This window comes from Lytechinus variegatus, chromosome 1 (assembly GCF_018143015.1).
Source record: "Lytechinus variegatus isolate NC3 chromosome 1, Lvar_3.0, whole genome shotgun sequence".
NCBI classification, from domain to species: domain Eukaryota; kingdom Metazoa; phylum Echinodermata; class Echinoidea; order Temnopleuroida; family Toxopneustidae; genus Lytechinus; species Lytechinus variegatus.
The window spans coordinates 32,686,196-32,705,062 of record NC_054740.1 but is presented as its reverse complement, the minus strand read 5'-3'; the positions used below and the strand labels follow the sequence as shown (position 1 = coordinate 32,705,062).

General features: G+C 35.7%; 1 protein-coding gene across 2 annotated transcripts in view; it reads left to right on the top strand.

Moving 5' to 3' along the window:
* The window catches only part of LOC121411679 (amidophosphoribosyltransferase-like), a 30,256-nt gene that overhangs the window by 4,915 nt on the left and 6,474 nt on the right, over positions 1 to 18,867 (top strand). The window contains exons 1-7 of one of the 2 annotated variants that reach the window (XM_041604504.1): positions 4,934 to 5,208; positions 10,408 to 10,601; positions 12,966 to 13,233; positions 13,719 to 13,968; positions 16,965 to 17,195; positions 17,944 to 18,071; positions 18,587 to 18,808. In XM_041604504.1, the coding sequence (XP_041460438.1) occupies positions 10,438 to 10,601; positions 12,966 to 13,233; positions 13,719 to 13,968; positions 16,965 to 17,195; positions 17,944 to 18,071; positions 18,587 to 18,808 (1,263 nt within the window). In that variant the 5' untranslated portion in view covers positions 4,934 to 5,208; positions 10,408 to 10,437. Of the gene's footprint in view, positions 1 to 4,933; positions 5,209 to 10,407; positions 10,602 to 12,965; positions 13,234 to 13,718; positions 13,969 to 16,964; positions 17,196 to 17,943; positions 18,072 to 18,586; positions 18,809 to 18,867 lie in introns of those variants that run through there. The other variant, XM_041604512.1, reaches the window with a different exon arrangement.

Here is an 18,867-nt window from a genome sequence, read left to right as displayed (position 1 = left end):
TTTTCCCTATATACTGTGGGAGGGGTACACCCCCCTCCCACACCCTCCCCCCTCGCTCGCTCCGCTCGCTTGGACTTGGTCGCTACGCTACCTCGCATACCACCCCAACCCCCCCCCCCTTTATAAAAAGCTGGATCCGCCCCTGAAGATTATCAATTAACATTCTAAAATTTACCTGAATAAGAAAGAGTGCATGGTGCCATGCATGCATGTAAAAAGAGCTGAGGCAACAAATAACAGAGAAAGAAATGGCAGCTATTCCATACGTGTCGTACGGGAAATTTAGAGAACATTTGACGGGTTTTTTTACAGAAAAACAAAAAATATTCCAGTAACTAAGGGTGATCATCAAGTACTACCAGCCAGAGTGTTAGGAAAACCAATACTTAACTTGGATTCACATCATGTATATTGCACATTTAAAATAGTAATGTGTCGTACGGACGCAGAAAAAGTGACTTTTTAGAAATTGTACTCTAAAGTATGTGAGTTGGGCAGATAATTTTCATAGAAACTGAACTCAAATTGATATTCAATACCCAAGAACAAACATATCTATGAAAGAAAGCAAAATAAATATTCATGAATAAATAAAGCAAATTCCAATTTTCAAGAACATTGTGGCGTACACGGCAGGACACTCAAAATGTGTCGTACGGGACATTTCTAAATTGAAGCCAAACTTTCTTACTTTATGTCTCTTTGACTTCTTCAGTCACTTTATTTGGCTGATGATAATGATAATCCTGTCAAACTAAAGACATTCATTATGTTAGAAACCGCTATTGGCTTAATATTTCTGTCAATATATCATAAAAAAAAATAATGTGTCGTACGAGACACTGTGTGTCGTACGGGACGCTTGTGTGTTGAACAGACCCTTGCGTGTTGTACTGGACAGCCTAAATAAAACAATGAACTTTTTATCAATCAGAAAGGTAGCATTGCCCCTAAATTCTTTCTTTTCAATGAGAAGACTTTTAATAAGTAGTCATTCAGGACAATATAATTAGGTAACTTCAATATATACAATCGGGAGCAATTATCATTTTTTTCATGATGGGAAATGTACAATGATTCACAGCATTTTTACGAGCTGAAAAGCTTGAGGTTTTCTGTGAAGTTATATTTTAGTGAATTAATTGATGATTTCAATTACACTACTTAAACAATGAATGAATGAAAATGTTTGTGTAAATTATGGGGCTAAAATGTTATGATTTTTCATATAAAATGTATTGTACATGATATGTGCGACAACTGTCACTTGTAATTCTACAAAATATTTTTTCTAAAGAAATGCGATTCTACATTTTCAAACCTTTCTGCATTTCATGAAACCACATGGTTTGTCTTATTTTCCAGATTTTTTTACAACTTGAAAAAAGTAAGGAGTTTCAATACTGCATAGATCTCATCATGTTGACATCTTGTAGAAGAGATGATGAGATGACAAGATCCCAGATCTCATCATGTTGACATCTTGTAGAAGAGAAGATGAGATGACAAGATCCCAGATCTCATCATGTTGACATCTTTTAGAAGAGATGATGAGATGACAAGATCCCAGATCTCATCATGATGACATCTTTTAGAAGAGATGATGAGATGACAAGATCCCGGATCTCATCATGTTGACATCTTTTAGAAGAGATGATGAGATGACAAGATCCCGGATCTCATCATGTTGACATCTTTTAGAAGAGATGATGAGATGACAAGATCTCGGATCTCATCATGTCGACATCTTTTAGATGAGATGATCTGACAAGATGCTTGCACCTGCACGCATTAACACCGGCAGGAAGTTGGTTGGATATTCGATATTCAAACTGTGAAGTTGGTTCGATATTCAAACGCGTGTGAATTTGGTTAATTTTCGATATTAAAAAATTAGGGGCTTTCAAAGCTAAATAGGGGGTTTAACAGGTGCAGCACATCTTGGGCAACCATAAATACACTGGCTTGCCCTATTACGAGGACATTTAGGGGACAAGATCAGTGAATAAAAGGGAATGAAATTCTTAATTTTTGATTTTTTTTCGAGGGACCCCTAGGGATATCCCGACGGCTTAGCCAGGGTAACCACGTATCTTAACTTGTAGAACTCGACTCGGGCAACCAGATAAACACTAGCTTGACTCGGTGCATGCACATTTAGGGGCTCAAATTAACAAAATTAAAGGGAATAAAGGTCTATTTAGAGCATTTTTTAATTAAAAAAGTATTTTTTCAAGGGGCCGGCCCCAGGGATATCCCGACGGCCTAGCCAGGGTAGCCACGTATCCTAACTTGTAGAATTCGACTCGGGCAACCAGATAAACACTAGCTTGACCCGGTGCATGCACATTTAGGGGGCAACACGGTAAAGCATCTCATGAGCAGAGCAGATCTTATTCATCAGATTATACTCAGTCCTCATTCCTCCGCCAATAAAATATTCCGAAAGCTGAGTGACACATGTATTTTTCTTTCATTTGCACAAAATATGTTTAGTGGTTGCCCATTCTTTCTTTTTAGAATCAGTCTAATCATTACACATACTCTTTTTTGTAATCAGTTTACAAAAAAAAATGAGAATGGGTTGGGTCGAATGAATATATTTAACCTTTTGTTGTAGATCGTCATATCTTGGAGAAAAGATGTCGACGTATATCGATAGAAAATGTATTGTCAAAATATAAAATATGAGTATAAAGCTCCTCTAATCTTTGAATGATTGTCATGAGACATTTTCTTTTGCATGTGTAGCTTTCAATTCAATTAATCAGCAAGGAGTAATACCCCTCCAATAAAACTTTCATGAACGAAAATGTCTCTTTTAGACAATATCGCGTGACTAACTTCAAAGCTATTGATTGATCGACTAAATTTCCAAAGCGACTATCACATAATTAGAATTTAATTTCAAAATCATTTTAAAAGGCCAAAATTTTCTAACTCGCTTCGCTCGCTGGCGACTTTTTCAAATTATTCCACATTTGCTATGTTGTGGTGCCTTAACATATTTCGTTTATTATCCGCAACTGCGTTGAACTTAATATAATTGTGGTGTATGTACCCGCGATTTGATAAAAGAAAATTGGCCATCTGCAATATTTAAAAATATCACGAGGTTCCGGGGGCTCCGCCCCAGACCAGTGGCGCCACCGAATGGGGAGGCCCCAGTGAGTTGCCCCCCCCCCCCCGAAATTTGAAGAAAAAGTGTGTTGTAAACGTCATAATTCTCCAAAAATGTTTTTTGTTCTTTAAGTTTTAAAAATTTTATCCTCCATTCACCGTTAGCATTTAGCTCCCAACAATTTTGGTCACTATAAAATAAATCTTTAGGCCATTTTATAAAATTCAAAATGTTGCTCGCGCTACACGCTCGCAGTTATGAATGATTGAGATAAGTAAATTATCCGTTCACATGGGGCTTAAAAATCATATGTTATTAGAGTTTTCATTATTCGTTTTAGCGAGATACATATCCTGCGTATTCATAATTTTCATAAATGAAATATTTTCAGCTAATTAGATAGCCATTCAGTTCATGATTAGTATTACAAAAAGTGCTTAGAACGTCCACCAGGAATCATCCCGGATATCAAAAATTTTCAGTTCGCGCTTCGCGCGTGCATTATTTATTTGGTGAGATTTCATCTTCATGACCCAATCAATGCAAACAGCTAATCCTTAACAGGTCCCTTTACAATTCAGTAGGGACTACATTTTCGAGATTGTGTGTCACCACCCCCGGCCCCAAAATGTTTGTTTTTCCTCCTCCTAGGTTAAAAAACTTGGTGCCGTCATTGCCCCGGACCCGATCCGCATAGCACTCCCCCCAAAAAAAATAAATAAAATAAAAAATTCTACAACCGAAAACAAAAAAGAAATGATAAAAGGGAAGAAAGGAAAGGAAGATAAGAAATATGATGTCATTTTCTGCATACCATGTCAAAATCAATCTCAAAGTTAAAGGTGATTTTTTTGTCTCGCTCACTTCGCTCGCCTGAGATTTATTATTAAGCAAATTTTTGCTGCGTGCGCCATGGTGTGTCCCCTCTTTTTTGTCCTTATCACGCATTGAGCCTCGCCCTTATGCTCGGGGCATGATTATAAAATATCCTGTTCATACAATGATACGATCAACCAATCCGTTCTCCCTTTCCTTTCTCTCCCTCCCCCCTCTTTCTTTCCTATTTCCCCCTTTCGCTTCTTTCTCTTTTTTTCTATCTTTCCTTGTTTTTTTTACTGTACCCATTGGCGGTACAAGGGCAAATAAAATGCAAATAATCACAATCATTATCGTCATTATTACGTTTTTATACACCGTTTTGGAAAAAAGTGGGGCTGAAGCCCCCCCCCCTGCTTCCGTGGCCCTTTATAATTTGGTGCAGAGCGCATCAAACATTTTGGACATTGTCTCTACCCCTTCTCGCCATCCGGAGATGCATCGACACTCGATTCTGACTCTAAACTCTTTATAGCCTCAATCAGGTAGTACCGTATGTAGCCATAGAGCCATTTTCTAAAAAAAAATAATAATATGCATGGCCTTTAATCCCAGGGGGGACAGGGGGACGCGTCCCCTATTCAAAATGGTCGAGGGGACACAATATCAAATTTCCCCCTATTATTTCTGGTCTATGATGGATTTAAGAAATACATCATTCAACATCGAAATAAAACATGTAATTTGGACGTTTTATCCGACAATGTTCTGTTTTATCCGACAGTTACTATAGTAACAGTGCTTCTCAACCAATCAGAATCCAGGAAAGTCGTCAGATCTGACAACTTGTCGGACGAAAATATTGATGAAACGCCCCCCTGATCTGCGGTTGAGTTCACTCTTTTTCTTTGCACACCCTGTCGGACCGATAAAGCGTGCGGACTGCACTGCCTGTGGACTCGGGACGATGAGTTCGGATGGATTAATTGATTGTCATGTTAATAAGTATTGATTGAACTCCCTCGAGTAGTATCTTTTGAAGCTGAGACATTTAAATCCCCCACTGAGCTGCGTTTGGCAACATGTACGGATTTGGTGTTGGGTTTTGACAGAAGATTTAATCCAACCAGTATCTGGATTCATCAGATTTATCTTCATTTCAGTCCAACGCATTACATTGTGTGTCATTACCTATTTGATCACTGCACTGTCGTCCCTGCCAAGCTGCGTTGATTGTTGTCATCAGTATTCAATGATCATTACTTTGACCCGTAAGTCACGAAATGCAAAATGATTTTTTTTAATTTAGCATTTTATTAACACAAAGACAAAGTTTGAAAGGAAGCTCTGGTGATTTAGATAAACAAATCTCTTCCTACAAGTACAAACGGCAATTGCTGGACACCTTTTTCTGTGCTTTAAAATAACAACTAGAGGAAATACAATCAAGAAAACTTATCACTTGCTATTCCAAATATTCTGAAAATTATGAATATGATGAAAGTATTTTATATTTTTCCAACGGTTTTCTTTGCACCGCACTTGCCGCATACCCCTCCGCGAAAAACTATCTTCATGCGTGACAAATTACATCATAATTCCAGACGGGTAAAAATATTCTTGATTATATATATATCATATTATGAGTAAATTCTAATTTTTGTTTGCTTTCTTATATCGATTCTGAGCAGATCTTTGTAATAAATTTGTGTTTGCTAACTAATTTTTTTTTTTTAATTGCGCTTTTGATATGGCACTTTCCTATAAAGTATAATTCTCGTTCATATCGTGACAGTCATCAAGTTCTATCGATGTGCTGTCGATCGTCGACGGCTCTCTATCTAGGTGAACCTCGCGCTCAGCCGGGGTACCAGGTACCTTGAGAACTAGCCATCGATGATCTCATCGATGGAGCGGACGAGATTGAAATTCTGCAAATCAGGTCCCTATTTCCATCAGAAAATAGATCAATTGGGATCAATTGTAAATGCAAAACTATGTTATATGATATTTTAAGCATTTTCTGTCATTTTAGATAAAAATAAGGTAAAAGTTAGATTTTTTCGCCTTGTTTTTGCAATCTTGTTCTTTGAATTGATCTGTGAAATTGAACTGCGGAAGTCTTAGGGTACGAAATTGATTTCGTATGCAGGTTAATATGCGCGTCTGAAAATATGATAGTGTCCGATAATACAATACGCAACTATACTGTCCATGTATAGTCACGTATTGAATATTACCGGACACTATTATGATTCTGGACACGCATACTGCAATTTCGTACCGTAAGACTTCCGCAATTCAATTTCAAAGAGCAATACATAGAACAAGATTGCAAAAAAAAGGCGAAAAATCAAACTTTTACCTTATTTACATATGTGTATCTCTAAAATGACAGAAAATGCTATAGGCCTAGTTGTTTTGCATTAACGATTGATATATTTTCTAACGGAAATATGGGCCTGATTTGCCGAATTTCAATCTCATCTGCTCCTTCGATCAAATGTTGAGGTGAGGTGTATTGTGGGTGATTGTCGTCGGCTATTTCTCAACTCAAGGTACCCGTGCGCGAGGTTTACCATGAGTAGAGCCGTCGACGATTGGCAGCGATTGATTGAACCTGATATGAGCATCACGATACGAAGAGCATAATAATGGAAAGTGCCATGGAACATGCAGCTAACAAAAAAAATAAAAGAAGTTATCAAACACGAATAAATATTACCAACATCTGCTCATATTCAATGTAAAAAAAGCAAACAAAAACCTAGAATTTACTCATTATATGATATAGGAAGAAAAAAATCACACAAATTCTTTCTTATATCATTATAATTAAGAATATCTTTACCTGTCCGGCGCGCGTCCGGAATCATGATCAGGCACAAAATTTATTGTTTTTCATGGAGGGGTATGCTGCAAGTGCGATGCAAAGAAAATGGTTGATGAATATAAAATAATTTTATCATATTCATGATTTTCATAATATTTGGAATAGCAAGTGCGAATTTTTCTTGATTGTATTTCTTCTAGTGGTCATGTTTAAAGCGCTGAAATAAAGGTGTCCGGCAATAGGATACACTGCCATACTATGTCTATGCCGCGGCACGGCTGGCCTTGTCTTGAGGACTCCATGATGATGTTTTATTAATATTTAGACATATACTTCTTCATCATGGAGTCTTGAACCCCTGGTTATATATGTATAAGAGACTGACCAAAACAAAGATGGATTTCCCTAGGAAATCAATCTTTAAATGTAAAAATCATGTAGATTTTGATGATTTTATTAATTTTTAGACCTTCCTACACCTAATGATGTGTAGGAAGGTTTAATAAAAAAATGGTCAATAAAAATGTAAAAAAATGAAGGTTTCTTACCAGGCAGATCTCGTGTAGATCCCTCGATCACATGTACACAACGCAAATTATACAATAGGGTTGATCGACCCTTGAACCGCTTATATATCACATACATCCGGTTAGCGATGCCGTTTTGAAGAACAATTTATTGATAAAAATTATTATTTCACAAATACTGAAATTTAATATGTGATTATAAATAATTAAAAACATCATCATTGAGTCCTCAAGACCAGGCTGGCCAGCCTCATACATGTACTTAGCCTCGGGCCTCGGCTCTTGCCTCTGCCTTCTTTGGCCAGTTTCACAACACTGTCATGATAAGTTTAACTTCGTGACTAAATTGTAGTTTGAGCTACTTGTCCGATTAAACTGTTTCACGAAGCCCACTTTGCCAAGATCGTGGAAAACAACCTGACTAAATAAATATTTATGACACCTCGGAACCTGTCATAACTTCTTTCTTAATGATGTAATGGCATCATATCACGTGCGTGACGTGGGTACTGGGTAGACTTTATCATGCAAAGTGCCTCGAAATTTGAAAATTATAATCTTATGCAATCAATCATAGAAGTCTAAATTATATTGCAAAACATGTGAGATAGATCATTCAATAATGATTGTATTGCATAGAAACCATAAAAACTTTTAGTAAAATGCCTCAAAACCATTCATTTTAAAAAAAGTAAAATAATTGAATCAATAAAGATTTTACCGTGTCAGGCCATCCATAACTGGACTCATATTCACTGTTTTCAGACCCTTATCAACATTTTGATAAATTCTATCTCTAAATGATTTATGCATAGAATTTGTCAAATTGTATATGTTTCAGTATGTAAAGATTTAAACAATTTATGTTACACTATATTTTGATGATGTTTGGAATCATAAAAAAAATGTATGATTATCATCCTTTTACAAAGAAATCATTTATGGTTTATTTCTGTAAACTATAAAAATTTGATATCCCGGGGGTACACATTTCAACATCACCAAGTGATTTTTTAGTAATGAAATGAACTATTCATAATTTTCTCAGCAATTGAATGCTCCATTCTTCATAGTTTAAGTATGTATGGTGCATATTTTGCCTCTGCTATTATTTTGATTAGATGTACATGTATTTCCCATTTCATCACAATATTTGCAGTTTCATAATGATTTTGCTTTTTGAAAATTATGCTGCTTTGTGACTAAGGCTACGTCTTGCCTGCTTTTTCTACTGATAGTTTTGATATCAAGGGATTCTAGTTACTAAGCACTTTGTGAAACAGGTTTAGACTGGAACTAACTCTGGTTGGTGGATAATGACTATTAAACTTGTCCAGGTGTTGAGAAACGGGCCCCAGGACCTTAAGTTACATGTACATGTAGCTGAGATAGACTTAACGGTCGTTAGAGTAACAGTTACATGTAGATCTAGGTCCTAACGTTAGACTTAACTGTTACTAGTATGAAGGTTTCAACAATTATTCTTTATCCTATCGATCAAATCATAGATCTATGTCAGATTTATCTTTTGTTTGGGTGTACCAAACACTCCCTTCAGCACTTTCAGTGTAAAATAGTAATTAAAACACCTTTGCATTAAACACAGAACTAATCCCTAACCTACATTGTAACACTCTAATTTCCATTTGTTTACTTTGTATGTACACCTCAAATTTGACCTGACCTAGTTTGAGATTTTATGACCCTTTCTCCAATATCATTAAAACAGTCCAAAAATTACTGATAACAAACCCCCCCCAAAACTTCTTGTAATTCCTTAAATTCATCATCATTCTTTCAATATGATAATACAACAGTATACCCTAATATTGATTTTCTTTTAAAGAATCCCACTGACTCTTTAAACTTTGAATAATTACATCATCTGCTAACTGCACAGCTATCGAAATCATCTTACATTACAGTACTTTAAGTTACACTGCGTACACCTGAATGGCAAAACAATATCTGTGTTTGAGTGAAATCCAATATGCACTTCCTATTAAAGCCGTTTGGTTAAACAATACAACATATTGAGCATAAATACAACATTGGCTTGTCCAAAAAATCTGACAAAACGGCTAAACGACACAGCTATAAATCTACCTATTCACAACATATTTGTTCCCCTACAAAGTCGCCCTCTGTTGGCCAACTTGTAAGGCAAATTTGATACCTCGCCTATGATGTCACCTAAACTTTCCTTACAGAGACAGCCCCTGTAACATGGAACAACCCCAGTCTTATGACCAGCAAAAGAGTCAGACATAATAAGAAAAATGATAACATTTAATTTTGTTACAGAGCTACATGTATGCCTCTGAAAATCAACTTTAGTGCTTACACTCAGTAATTTGTCTTTGTATTGGAATGTTATAAAATGATAATGAAATGATATTCATGCTATTGAGCTATTAAAAAACTTTTCGATTTTTCATAATCTATGGTAATGGGATAAGTGTAAAACTAAAATTTGAATGTTACTTGCTAGATAAATTAACATTTCAAATAATTTTAATAATTATGCTTTAACTTGATCATATCTTCTCAAAATGTGTACATTGCTAGCTACTATAGTGAGTGATTGTATTACCAACCAGCCTTGTATTACCGAACTCGTGCATTGTATGTGTCAGAAAATAATTTCATACGCTCAAAACATTGCAACATCTTTCCAAAGGGAACGTGAATAGAAAGATGATGAAAAATGGTTAAAACCACATTTTCAAAGTTTTAATATTCTAAAAGTGATAAATATGGTCAAAAAACCTCATCAGTGATTTTGCTGTTTTCTCAACTTTTCCCATATACTGTATAGATAACAGACATATGTTAATACGATGCCTTTCCAAAAATATTCCTCATACGAAGAGGGGTCCAATTAGAAGCTGATATAAAAAGGAAAAGTAATTTCGGCAAAAATTTTTACATATTTTGTAGGTAATTGTGTATTTATGGTGAAAGTTTGGTGAAGTTTATGAGAATAATGTGTTTGATATGATTGAATTCATGAAAGGTGTTTGGTAATACGATCCACTACCATACTGTACATGTGGGAGATAATGTGCAATTGTTAATGTCGGTTTTTCATTTATTTCTTGGCCTTGAAGGATCCTGACACAAATATCGTTTATGTAACCATGGCAACATCTTCCATGCCATCTAGAGCTGATGATTGGACTCCTGAAGATGGAGGTCTTCATGAGGCTTGTGGTGTGTTTGGTTGCGTTGCTGCAGGAGAATGGCCAACACAACTGGATATACCTCAGCTCATTACCCTGGGTTTGACTGGGCTTCAACACAGGTGAGATTGAATACAAAGTTGTGTATTAAATTCCTATGTTGGGTTAACCTGTACACATGCACTTATAACCACTTGGTGGTAAAGTTGTATAATTTCACAGAAGTGGCTTAAGTTTACCTTTTGTGGATTAAAGGTTATGATGGATATCATTTAGGTAACAAATAATCGGTACAAAAAATGACTTCTCTTGTCTAAATTTCATTAAAACATTCATATGAGAATCTTTTAATATTCTACTTTTGGTGTCTTGTGGTGTTTTAGCAATATGAATCAAATGATCGCATGTTAACCATCCGCAACCATCCCTAAAGAATTTGCATGAAGTGAAATCCTGTTGCATCTACACTTTAGTGGCTCTTTGTATGCTACCCACATCCCATGTACAAATATGTTTATATCATACACAAGTGGTCCCCTTATTTTGGCTAGAAAGAGTTCTCCCCAGGAATTTGGAGTTTTAAATTTTGGAAATATTCATTGAATCCCTGTGACTTTTTCCACAAACTAACATTAAGAACACCCCTGGAATATGGAGGATATAAAAGTTTTAAAGACTGTAATTGTCTTTGTTGACATCAACATGTCAGACTTATAATGAAGGGTAGGATTGGAGCTGCAGGACCTTGGAGTTGAAACGCAATATGAATGAAAACCCTTTGTGCACTGGACCATAGTTGTGCATTAGACCATAATCATGCTTTGAAAGAAGATTCATCCCTGCATGACTAATTGTTTGATAAGTGTCAAACTATTAGCTGAAAGCTTTTTAATCTTTTCATTGTCAAATGATTGTTAAGTTGGGCAACCACTCCCTTCATTTTTAATGAAAATGCTTTCATAGGGTGTCTCAAAAGTAACTTCTAAGCTGTTGGATATTTTATTAATTAATCTGTTTATCAAGTTAATACGCATGACATGATTTTACAATTTTGTCATAGAAATCCATTTTTAGTTTCAAACATTTTATTTTCATTACAAACAATATTTTTGAATTGTATTGTAGCAATACTATTCAATTTTTATATTTTATTCCAATTTTAATCATAGTTTACTACAATGTAGTATTCATTAATTTATTCATATTTTTCGGATGGGGTCTAATCTAAAGCAGTCATTTGTTAAAACATGCATAACTTTGTGCACAGGTTTATAAAACAGGCCCTGTGGACTCAATCATACAAAGGAGAACTTGAGCACAGTTTACAACAGAATATATACATGTACAGACATAAACATACAACTTGCAATTTAGGCAATATCATTTAACAAAATGATACAAATGATTCATAGATAAATTGTTGATTTCATGTCATTTTTTGATGGGAGGATAAAATAAAGAAAATACAGCATTGTAAATTCTACAATTTCATGTGATTTTAATTGATACTTTTGGGAAAGTTTGGAGATTTGATTTAGAAAAAGAATGCTAAATAAGATTCTGTCTTTTGTCAAGTGATATTACAACTATTGGGCTGTGTTTATGCTTCCAAACAGAATCAGCATTTTCAAACGTTGTTTCAGACCGCCGATCTCAAACGTTCTGGGAGTCCTGTTTGTGCTTTGTTTTTTTTTTTAGAGGCGAAAAGCATGATTTGCAGCTGGCTTTGCGTCATAATTTTCGTTGAGCAGAAAAGGGAGGTCAAATTGGGTGCGCAGTTTTTCGAAAGTTTTTTTGAGTGTTTTTATGGTTGAGTATTGTTTAAACTTCGATCAATTTTTAATCTTTTAGTAATTGCATGGAGTTACTTGACATAGCCATAGAATTTCCATCATGGTGAGGATAATAATTATAAAGACAAAATAAAGAATATTAAAGGATAGGTAAGAAAATGATAAAACATCTAATATGCTACTGGGGCTTCTGGCTCAGTGATGTCTCTTCTTTCATGTTCCTTTTTTTTGGTAAATCCCTGAATATACACCCTGATGACAAATTAAATGAGTAGTAATGGGAATAATCACTCATGCAATTGGTCATGATTAGAACCAAGGAGATGGGAGGTAATTCCATGGAGGTAAATCCCTGTTAGAACCATGCAACTGTAATTGCTCGCGGATTTTCATCTCACTGGAAGCATGTACCAAATGACGTCATTTAAACGTGTACGATGATTACGATCGTAGTTCTGTTTATACTCCCCAGAAATCCTGATTCTGGTCAAACAACGTTTTGAAATGTTCCTTTTTTTTAGTTTAAGATTGGCGCTCTGAAATGTTGTTCAAATGAAAGTAAGCATGAAATTAATTTCTTACTGGAAGTGACCATCATCATTTTTGAAAATCATTAAAGATCATGCTCATGTATACTGCACTGCAACAGTAGTGAATCACTTCATGAAATATTTTTTATGTTTTTAACTTCAGAGGTCAAGAGAGTGCCGGTATGATCACAAGTCAAGGATCATCCAAGAAATATCACAAGCACAAAGGTATGGGTATGGTGAGCACTATCTTTACAGATGAGATCTTAGCCAAGTTGCAGGGGGATCTTGGGATTGGTCATAATCGCTATTCCACAGCTGGGGCATCGGAGCTCTTGAACTGTCAGCCGTTTGATGTGGAGACGGTCCATGGACGAATTGCTGTGGCGCATAATGGAGAGCTGGTGAATGCTGCTCAGCTTAGAATGAAGGTAAAATGCACCTCTGATGACTGAATTGGTGGTGGAGTTTGAGTTCAAGTAGATTTTAATTTAGAAATGTTACAAGTTTGGACTGATTTTCTGAAGTTATCAATCTGTAAAGGTTTTTTAAGGTGCTTGTTAACAGAGCACTATAACTGATGTGTTACATTTATAATATATGTACCTACTCTGTATCACATCAAACACATTTTTTTTTAGGTGTAATCAAAATACATTTTCATTTCTAAATCATTTCTTCTCATCATACATTTTAGTATACAGCATACTTTTTCATGTTAGCTTTGGATAATGTAAATTATTATGGATAAACAAGCTAGATTTTAGCAAGCTGAAATTAGAAATGAGAGTTCATCTAATAGTCTATTCAATGCAAAGTAAATGTGCACCCATAATTGATTGAAAGCCTAAACCTATCTACATGTATAAACAAAGCTCAATGCAAATAATATTTTCCATGATTCTCTAACAAATAGGTATTAAAGCATGGTGTAGGCCTGTCCACCGGATCTGATTCGGAAGTCATCACTCAGATGTTGACCCATGCCCCACCTGAAGGAGAACCAGAAGGCCCTAACTGGCTTGGTAGAATACGACAGCTGATGAATGAGGCTCTCATGGCTTATTCACTTCTTATCCTCCATGGTAGCTCTATCTACGCTGTCAGGGATCCTTACGGCAACAGACCCCTCTGTATCGGCAGGCTTGTCCGAGCAGGCCATATCGGTGAGTTCTGCTCAGCAGCCACCTGTGTATAAAGATTACAATTTTGATTTCCTGTTTATAATTTTTGTCTCACCTGCGAAGCAAAGTGAGACTATAGGCGCCGCTTTTCCGACGGCGACGGCGTCAACATCAAATCTTAACCTGAGGTTAAGTTTTTGAAATGATGTCATAACTTAGAAAGTATATGGACCTAGTTAATAAAACTTGGCCATAAGGTTAATCAAGTATTACTGAACATCCTATTAGAGTTTCATGTCACATGACCAAGGTCAAAGGTCATTTAGGGTCAATGAACTTAGACCATGTTGGAGGAATCAACATCGAAATCTTAACCTGAGGTTAAGTTTTTGAAATGTCATCATAACTTAGAAAATATATGGACCTAGTTCATGAAACTTGGACATAAAGTTAATCAAGTATCACTGAACATCCTGCATGAGTTTCACGTCACATGACCAAGGTCAAAGGTCATTTAGGGTCAATGAAGTTTGGCCGAATTGGGGATATCTGTTGAATTCCCATCATAACTTTGAAAGTTTATGGATCTGATTCATGAAACTTGGACATAATAGTAATCAAGCATCACTGAAAATTTTGTGCAAGTTTCAGGTCTCATGATTAAGGTCAAAGGTCATTTCGGGTCAATGAACTTTGGCTGAATCGAGGGTATCTGTTGAATTACCATCATAACTTTGAAAGTTTATTGGTCTAGTTCATTAAACTTGGACATTAGAGTAATCAAGTATCACTGAACATCCTGTGCGCGTTTCAGGTCACATGACCAAGGTCAAAGGTCAATGAACTTTGGCCGAATTGGGTGTATCTGTTGAATTACCATCATAACTTTGAAAGTTTATGGATCTGATTCATGAAACTTGTACATAAGAGTAATCAAGTATCACTGAACATCCTGTTCGAGTTTCAGGTCACATGATCAAGGTCAAAGGTCATGTAAGGTCAATGAACTTTGGCCATGTTGGGGTTTTTTGTTGAATAACCATCATATCTCTGTAAGTTTATTGGTCTAGTTCATAAAAAAGGGAAATAAGAGTAACCATGTATCACTGAACATCTTGTGCGAGTTAGAGTAGTATTCAAAGTGAGCACTGCTGCTATATATTGAACCGCGTGATGCAGGTGAGACGGCCAGAGGCATTCCACTTGTTTATATCGTAGGAGTCAGTTAATATAGACCATCTGCTCATAAGGACAGCAGCTTTCTTGTCTCCCATATGTAGTCTTTAGAGACAGGTTTAATTGTATGCATGGCAAGGGCAGTGAAACCCTTAAGAGGTCAGACATGTAATTTCCAGTGAGAGGACAACATCAAGAATGGTTTTGGTCAGCATGGTCAATTTGTTTTTTTTTAGTATTTCCTATTAAAAAGAGTACACTATTTTCTTTGCACTGTAAAAAAAATAGATGTACCAAACAATCCCAAAAGGCTGTTTTGACAGTTTTGATTGGACCCATCATTTGTACTTTTTGAATTATGTTGCAATCTGTTCATCTTCCTGATAATAATTACATGTATTCCATCTACCTTGAACTCCATTTCAATGAAAACTGGATAAGCTCTTGTATGAATACTTTGTATCATGAACAGGATGTGCCTAATTGGTGTGACAACTGGAGCTACTTTGACACCCCTTCTAGGAAAATTTGAATGATATTTATCCCCTTTTTGTTACCTTACACAATAGTGTGAGGTTAATTGAGCTTCAAATGACTTGTCAACTCTAATCCCTCTTTTCTCAAAAGTGAAGTTCTTAAGAAGTGAACACTTTCCTCTTTGTAATGAGGGTTAGAATCATTCAATAATAGTGTATTATATACCGTTTTAAAGCTGAGGATCTCCTATTTCTTTAGGGTTACTTTTTGTATGTTGCCATGACTGGTTACTACTAAAAATAATGTAACTGGTGTACGTTTACATTTGATATTGAGGATGTTTTCTTTTTTATCCTTTTTGTAATTAAGTTTTTAGATCAGTGTATGTTAATTCTATCTCCAAGTAGTGCTGAAGATACTAAGAATAAAGAGAATGTTTTACAGAGAGACACAGAAACACAAAGCAAAGATATGTGAGGTTGAGGGAGAGAAGAGAAAGACATTGAGACATAAACATACATTGAGAGAGACAGATCTCGATTATAGTGAGTTGCAGGTGTTTAAATGATATTTTACAGGGCTTGGTCATAATACTGAAACAAATTTTATGATGGGGGTCTGTTTGTTCTTTTGGTAATATGCATGTATATTAAAGGAATAGGGTAGAATTTAGTTCATGCATGATTAGGGTTAAAGGTCAAGTCCACCTCAGAAAATTGTTGATTTTAATCTATAGAGAAAAATCAGACGAGCACAATGCTGAAAATTTCATCAAAATTGGATGTAAAGTAAGAAAGTTATGACATTTCAAAGTTTCGCTTATTTTTAACAAAATAGTTATATGAACGAGCCAGTTACATCCAAATGAGAGAGTTGATGATGTCACTCACTCACTATTTCTTTTGTTTATTATTGTTTGAATTATACAATATTTCAATTTTTACGAATTTGACAAAAATGACCTCCTTGCCTGAAGCACAAATTGTTAAAATAATGGTATTCCACATGTTCAGGGAGGGATGAAACTTCATTTCACATGACAATGATGAGAAAATAAAAATATTTCATATAATTAAATACAAAAGAAATAGTGAGTGAGTGATATCATCAGTTCCTCATTTGCATACCGACCGAGATGTGCATAAAACTGTTTTGTGAAATGTCAAAGCAAAACTTTAAAATGTCATAACTTTCTTATTTTACATCCGATTTTGATGAAATTATCAGTGTTATGCTTGTTGAATTTTTCTCTTTTTATTGGGGTGGACTTGTCCTTTAAGTATGCAGACTTTCTGTGGGACAATTGTTACTCTAATTGTAAGCCAACAATGCCAAACTGTTCAAATTCTGATTCTGAAATATCCCCCAATCTTCATATTTTTCAGTTGACTGTCCAAAGGATGATAATGTTGAAGGCTGGGTAGTCTCCTCTGAATCCTGCTCCTTCCAATCTATCGGTGCTCACTATTACCGCGAGGTCCTTCCAGGGGAAATCGTTGAGATCACAAAGACTGGTATCAAATCTCTGGCAGTTGTACCACGTCCTGCTGAAGATCCACAGGCTTTCTGTATCTTTGAGTATGTCTACTTCTCGAGACCTGACACCATTCTAGAAGGTATTGTGTTCTCATTCTATATCCATCTGAAAACAAGTTCGATAAAGGATGCTTGAGTAAAAAATGTGTTTTTTATTGCACCTGATAGATTGTTATAAATATGCGAACATATATGCTCTGTTCTACAGCAATTAAAATCTGTTATCTTACTTATGTCATATTCAAACTGATCATTTATCAAAAGTTGGACTAAACAAACACACATTCAACTTTGCAGAAGTCAATATTTTTGCAGGATATGTAAAGTCAAATGCCAATTTTTGTTTAATGCTATGTAAGGTGCTAATCTGATGGGAATCCTTCAACATCTCCTTTTATTATACATGTATATGCACATATAGCTGTTGTGGCTTAGTGGATATTTCTCCAGACTTTGAACCATAAGGTGTGGGTTCGAAACCCAACGCACCACTCATGTCCTTTGGCAAGGCATTTACCACTCTCCACCCTGGTATAGTAAATAGGTACCTGGTAGAAAGGAATTCCATGGATGTTCAAACAACTGATCATGGCAGCAGTGCTATTAAAAGCCTGTGTAATAATATGCAATGTTAAATGTTGCATAGTTTTATAGAGTAAATCCAAGTGGTATGGATAGGGTGGGGAGTTTTTTATGTGCATACTGTATAGTATTTGAATTAAACAATATTATTTGATATGCATGAATCATGATCGCTATTTTTTCAAAGATCAAAGCTATTGAAACATGAGCTATAATGACATGGCCTGAACCCCCCCCTTGATTCAGGTCAAATGGTATATTCCGTACGGAGGAGGTGTGGTCAACGCTTGGCCCAAGAATCACCTGTTGAAGCAGACATCGTTAGCACTGTACCAGAGTCTGCTACTCCAGCAGCATTAGGATTCTCATCTGTGGTTAGTTGAAGCTTTTTTTTTTCTTCTCAAGAATAAGATTATTTTGTGAGACTAGAGCCATGAAACAAAATTAAGAAATTAAATTGATATCCATTATGACTTTCAGTGCATGGTTTGCCGTAGTCTTTACAATATTCACAAAAAGTTAGTTCTCCTTAAATAAAAAACGGCAGAATTAAAAAAAATAATTGGTTGGAGTGTTCCTGCAATAATGATTCCTAAATAAGTGAATTTTGCTTTTAATACATGCTCACTCATGCATGACTATATGGATCAATTTAATTGTAGTACAGAGATTGGTCAATAAGTGTAGAAACTTTCTAACCAGGATTTTAGGTTTAAAACTTTTTTTAATGTGTGTGACATCTAGATCATCTAGTGGAACTTATTTGTTAGATTTTTGAATGATTTTCATTGTGAAGAATATGATAAAATGTGATGAAATGAAATTCACCACATACAATTATTAAATCCAAGTATTCTATAACAGCCAAGTATTATCATTTCATTTCCAGTCTGGCATACCTTACATGGAGGTGTTGACCAAGAATAGGTATGTTGGAAGGACGTTCATCCAGCCAAACCAGAGATTGAGGCAGCTTGGTGTATCAAAGAAGTTTGGCGCCCTCACAGAGAACTTCAAGGGCAAGCGCATTATCATCATTGATGATTCCATCGTGAGAGGAACAACGATAGGCCCCATCATCAAGCTGCTCAAAAAATGTGGAGCAAAAGAGGTATAGACCACATCTTGAGTTATTTTTATTTTGATCAGGCGAGATGTAATTAATCGTAT